At 49.9% G+C, this 6,097-nt stretch overlaps 1 protein-coding gene across 1 annotated transcript in view; it reads left to right on the top strand.

Annotated features, from left to right (window-relative positions):
• Positions 1-43: 43 nt before the first annotated feature.
• LRRC23 (leucine rich repeat containing 23) overlaps positions 44-6,097 on the top strand; it is a gene marked incomplete at both ends in the record, with an annotated part of 6,170 nt that continues 116 nt past the window's right edge. The window contains 5 exons of the mRNA XM_010172592.1: positions 44-156; positions 1,009-1,262; positions 1,359-1,489; positions 5,182-5,318; positions 5,881-6,087. Of these exons, the coding sequence (XP_010170894.1) occupies positions 44-156; positions 1,009-1,262; positions 1,359-1,489; positions 5,182-5,318; positions 5,881-6,087 (842 nt within the window). The remainder of the gene's footprint in view (positions 157-1,008; positions 1,263-1,358; positions 1,490-5,181; positions 5,319-5,880; positions 6,088-6,097) is intronic.

Here is a 6,097-nt window from a genome sequence, read left to right as displayed (position 1 = left end):
GGCCTGGCCAGCGCTGCCGTTGTGCTCTCTCCCTCTCTCCCAGGTGCCGGCCCCTCGTCCCCTGACGGAGCAGGCCCTGAGGGACGGCCTCTCTCTCCTCTGCAAGACCGGTAATGGCCTGGCCCACGCCTATGTGAAATTTGAAGCCAAAAACATGTGAGTGTGCAACACCTGGCTCAGGAGAAAGCCTCCTCCTCCCCGGGCACCCATGGAGCAGCTGTGCCGTATGGCCACCAGTGTCCAGCCCTGTGGGGTAGGAGTGTTTCCAGGCCATGTTCTCCACCTGTCTGGCTTGCACTCTGTGCCTCAGCACAGCTTGTCCATCCTGGGGGGCCTTCACCATAGCCAGACGCACTGGTGAGAACATCAGTGTCCCCCTTGGCTGAGGAGAGCCTGTCCATCTCTCTGGACTGTGGTCTCCTAGGGGGACCTGAACAGGTTGACCTCCCTGCAGTCACTCTGAGAAATATCCATTAAGCATCTCTTCTGTTAACTGCTCACCTTTAAGGCAGGTGCTTGTAAGTACAGTGCCACAATGGCCTGGGGGCAGTTTGGAGCCTCAGCCCCATCATAACCCGTGACCTAACTAAAAGGCCTCAGTAAGACTGTGCCTTTCAGCAGCCTCATAGGTATCTCAACCAGCTTTTTCCCAATAGTCCTTCCACACAGTCTTTGGTGTTCCTACTACTGTCTAACAAACCCACCCCCAAAACTTACCCTCTTTTCTGCTCTGGTTCTGCCCTCTCCTGACAGATACAGTTCAATGGGAATAAGCACTCCCTGTGCGAGGGAAGCAGGGCCAATCTAACCATCCAGCCTTGTTTAACAGCTGTTCAGTCCGTCTGTATCACTTGCCTTTTTCCTCCTTCTCTGCAGCAAGGCTTCCTAGGGCAGCAGGGAAGTGGGAGAGGAGGATGTCCTTCCTCCAGCAGTGGTGAGGAACAAACTGAAAGCTGGTAGCAAGGGGGAAATATGAGAGATGATTTATTCACATCCTCCCTCCCATAGGGACTTGACAGACATCAGTCTCCTTGAGTGCTTCATTCACCTGCGGTACGTGGATTTGTCAGAGAACAAGCTGCAAGATTTGTCTCCGCTGAGCAGCCTAACCCACCTGCTTTGGCTGAAGGTGGATGGGAATCTGCTTACCAGTGCCTGCATGCAGGAGCTGCCCTACCTCCAGATCATCAGCTTTGCTCAGAACCGCATCAAGGATATGGAGGGCATTACTCACCCCCGCTTAGCCAACCTCAGCCTGAAAGGTGATACAGGCCGCCTCTCTTCATTCTTGTGCCCATAGGACACTCTCTTTGGGTGGGATTAACTCTCTCATTCTTTCTTGCTCCTCTGGCACTCAGGAAATAAAATCCAGACAGCGCTGGGCCTGAGTCAAGGCCAGTTGTTCAACTTGCAAATCCTGGAGCTGCGAGGAAACAAGATAGAGAGCACAGCAGGGCTCAATCTTCCCAAGCTCCAGAACCTCTATCTGGTAAGGGATCAGTTGGCTTGAGGAGTGGGACAGAGGTGCTGCAGAGCCTGGCACCTTCAGCCAGGGGTGGAAGGGAGATGCCATCTCCTTCAAAGCAGCATAATTTTCATGCCAGCCCATTTGGTTCAATCTTCTCAGCCCCAGAGAGGAACAGATTTCAGAGAGCTATAGAGACAAAATCTCTTATTTGGGGTAGCTCCTTCTACACTGTCTGTCCAGAGAGCACAAAGGCAGCAGGCACTGACCAGTAGTTCCTCAGCAGAGAGCAGGGAGTTGGCAGCGTTCACTGTGTTGGTTCTTCCCTCCCAGCCTCCCATGGGAGAGCAGTGTGCTCCTCTGGCAGTGCTAGGCCAGCCTGTATTTGCTGTGTTCCACCATCCCCAGAGATCAGTGGGGAAAGCAACAGGCTTGCTCTGGGTGACAGGGGGAGGTGACGCCTCTTTCTCCTCTCTGATGGGCCTAATCAAATGCTGGTTTGAAAACAGCACAATTATATGATTCATGGCTTCAGTTGCCAAAAAAAAAAGAAGCTGATTGAACACCACAGTGAAACTAAGACAGGAGAAGCAATTTCCTAACACCATAAACAAGTGCTTCAGGGAACATTTACTCCTAGAGACAGACACAGGTGAAGAAAGGATGTATGGCTCAGTCCCATGCATCACACAGCTTGCAAAGACTCGGTAGGTTTCCTGAGTCACTACCTCTTAAAAAGCAATTAAAAATGGTAAGGGCTTTGGAAAGCTATTTATTTTCTTTTCATCAAGACTCCCTCCCTGGCAGACAACACCAAGGAGATTGCTTGCTGAGATTGCCTGCAATTTTCTGGTAGAAAACTGAGATTTTAGGACTCGAGATGCTGGAAGAAGGGATGGAGTGAGTAAGTCACTAGATACAATACAAAATTCCAAGTAAAACCAGTCACTTTAGTGAATGATCACAGAGAAGCAAACACAGCACCTGTATTTAAAGAAGGTTCCTGGCATGATTGAGGAATTTCTGAGCTGCACATACGAAGTGGGCAAATTGCAAGATGTGATTATTAAAACTAGAAAAACTGACTCATTCCTCAGGAATCTTTGGGGTTTGAATTTGTCTCCCAGTCTGCCAGCTCACTAAATCATTTTGGAGGGGGAGGGGGGGGGGTCTCTCCCAGCATTGCTTTGCTTTCTGAATAAAGATTGTTTGTGTTACTTGAGCCATAGGTAGATGAAGCTGACGCCTCAAGGACAGGGTTCAAGACAAAGGGTTCAACTTAAAGGACCTGCACTGAATTTGGTTGATGTATGACATAGTTGCAGGTGAAATTTAGCATGACAGAAGTTATAGTGACTAGCAGGAAGACTACGAGGTGGCTCCGTACCCTGTGGCACTTGTTTGCGGATGGCTGCTGTCAGCAGGGCTGTGCTAGGTGCTGGTCATTGCGCAGCAGTGGTGGCAAAGGACAGCTAGAGCAGGGCCAGGTGTGCAGGAAGGGGGGAGGGAACCATGGGCTTTCCACCAGAAATGGTGGCATCACGTCTATGTGAAGAACTGGTACCTGAGGTAAGGCGGTGTGGGCATTTAATTACAGGTGTCATACAGAATGTTATTGGATTTGGGGGAAAAAACGAAAACAACCCTGAAGAACAATCCATTCTGCATTGTCCTATTAGCGCTTGCGGGGCCAGAGCCACTAAAACTGTTAATGCTAAGTAATGAAGAAAGTGAGAGTGATGGGAGCTTACGATTCATTTCACAGACCACTGGTCTGTGAGCTCCCCACCCTATTTCCTACACCGCTCCCGATTTCCTCAGAGGTGCAGTGTACTAATCCCTCCTGACTGCTAAATCTGTTCACACAACCTTTGCTACGTCTCTGACTTTCCTCCTTTTCTCCTTGTCTTACCCTCTGTACTTGGCCCCACTGGTCCACACTTTTCCTTGTCCAGTTTCCATTTGAATCATCCTTTTTTACCAAATGTCCTTTTCCTGAGTGATCCTGTCCTAAGCTGTTTTCCTGTCCCACCAGTCCAGCCTGTGCCCTTTTCATTAGTCTCAGGTGTTGGCCATGTCACTGCCTGGGTACCAGCAAGGAACAGAGAGCACAAAGGCACCTCTCTCCCCGTTTCCCATGCAGGTATCTATGTCCTTAGTGACTGCAACCCTGAGCCACAATCACACATGAAGTCCTGTCCTGGTTTTGCTAGGACAGAGTTAATTTTCTTCTTAGTAGCTAGAATAGCTGTGTTTTGGTTTCAGTGTGGGATTTGTTATGAGAAGAACATTGATAACATACTGATGTTTTTAGTTGCTGCTGGAAGTCCAAGGTCATTGTGTTTTGCTAGTTTGCAAGTGCAAAGAACTGGATGGGGGGGAAGAGTAGTAATTGGCAAAACACAAGCTGGCATTTGGATGTGCCGGTGAGATATTCCATGTCATAGCGTGCCATGTTCAGTATATTAACAAGGGCTGACTGGAAAGCTGGGGATTCTCTCAGGGATCACTTGGGCTCGCTCTTCCAGGACTGCAGTTTCAGTTTCAGGACTGTCTCTGCTCTGGGATCGCTGGCTGGGGACAGGCTGGGCATCGGTTGGTGGGTGGTGAGAAACTGCACTGTGCATCACTCATTTGCATGTTCTGTTATTACTGTTATTATTTTATTTCAATTAGTAAATTGTTTTTATCTCAACCCATGAGTTTTCTCCCTTTTACCCTTCCAATTCCCTCCCCTACTCCCTGGGAGCGGGAGAATGAGTGAGTGGCTGAGTTTGGCTGCCAGCCAAGTGAAACCACCACAATCCCTGCACAGCTCCAGGCTGGAGAACGTGGCAGGGAGGTTGTAGTTACCAGGGATGTTCCAAACTTGGCTGCAGAAGGTGGTGAGCAGCCTGACCTGGCGTTGGTGCTGGCACAGTGCTGAGCCCAGGCTGGGGCAGAATACTGCTGGTGCTCTCTTCCAGCCCAAATCCTGCCGTGAAACTGTCGCTGAAATTCAGGGCTTCCTATTTCCCCATCTCATAACTCGGATCCCAGTGAAGTGAATGACACGCACTGCTGGGGAATTTTTAACTTGCTGCCATACGACTGTCAGATTTATTGCAAGAAGGTGCCCCTATGGATGGATAACAGCAATTATACCCAGAAAAGCTTGAAGTTAAACCCACCAACAACCCCCTCTGCCCTGCTTCCTCTCTCAGGGACAAACAGCCTGCTTCTGCTCCTAGAGGAGCAGGAGACTTCTTGGTGGCAGATTTCCCCCTCAAAAGAAGCGGCTGATGCTGGAAGATCCCTGGACTACATGGACAATGTGACTGAGAGGTGCTGGTGATCCATCCCTTAAATACACGTTTCAGGCTCAGGTCTGTGCCTTCCCCTCCACGCTGTTGCTCTCTGAGGCCTTAAGGGCTCAGATTTGGCACTGCCATGGACTGGGGTGCTGTGCTGGCAGTGGAGTCTTCATCTGGGCTGGTTTTGTCTCAGACACTGGAGACAGGAAACACTTTTTCAGCAAACTTTTGGTCCTTGAATCTGATACTTAGAACCCATTTGTGCAAGACCCTAAACAACCTGATCTAGCTTCAGAGAAGGCTGAATTATGAGTGGCAGGGAGTCTGAAGGGTAGGAAGAGCTTTAAAGGCTACAAATAACTGCTGTTCCTTCTCCTGTGTGTCCCCTTTGCCCTTCTCTCTTCCTACCTCCCTGGTGCTCAGGCCCAGAATGCCATTCGGAGCCTTGAAGCCCTTGAGGGGCTTGGACATCTGACGATTCTGCACCTGCGTGACAACCAGCTTGAGACCCTGGATGGATTCTGCAGTAGCATGAAGTGCCTGCAGTACCTCAATCTACGGTGGGTCCTCCCTGCTCTGTGTTGGACCAGAGACCCCTTCCTCAGGCTGTACTCCCATTTCAATCTTCAGGATTTTCTGGTTCCTTTGGAAGCTGAAGACCTGCTAGGGATGGGTTGATCTTTACCGGCCCTAACTGGTGTTCAGCACTCAGCTCTCCAGGAGTATAACGGCTCAGGCCCTTCCTGGGCTTCTCGGAAAAGATCTGCCCCACTCTCACACCCCACCTCATACTTTTTATTCTTTGCCATAAGTCCTTTGGATCCCTCTAAGTGTGTTCTCTGGGTCCTGGACATGACCACGAGTGCCCTTTACTATTTGCCATTTGCCATACAGGATGATGGTGATATCACACAACTCAGTGGACTGTTTGAGCACAGAGACATCCAGAGATGTCCTTTTTGTTCCTCAGACTGGGGAGCTGCAGACAGATCTGGATCTTAGATTTGTGGTCTAAGGTCTATGGTCTCATGCTGCTAAGTTTCACTTTGTCTTGTCAGTGTATTGTTCCAAAGGGATCTCACTACCTGCATGTGTCTGTTTCCCCTGCTCTGTGTTCTTCAGGAACAACAGGATCAGCAGCCTTCAGGAGGTGGAAAAACTGCAAGTCCTCCCCATGCTGCAGGCACTGGTGCTGTCGGACAATCCATGCTCTGAGGAACCCAATTACCGGCTGGAGGTCCTGGTCCTGCTGCCAAACCTGCAACGCCTTGACAAGGAATTGTTTGAGCAAGATGAGCAGGCAGAGGCAAACGAAATGCGTCTGAGAAGGCAGGAAGAA

This window comes from Antrostomus carolinensis, unplaced genomic scaffold (assembly GCF_000700745.2).
Source record: "Antrostomus carolinensis isolate BGI_N321 unplaced genomic scaffold, ASM70074v2 scaffold11727, whole genome shotgun sequence".
Lineage (NCBI taxonomy): Eukaryota > Metazoa > Chordata > Aves > Caprimulgiformes > Caprimulgidae > Antrostomus > Antrostomus carolinensis.
Note: the sequence above shows the minus strand (reverse complement) of the source record. Positions and strands in the feature narration are given on the sequence as shown.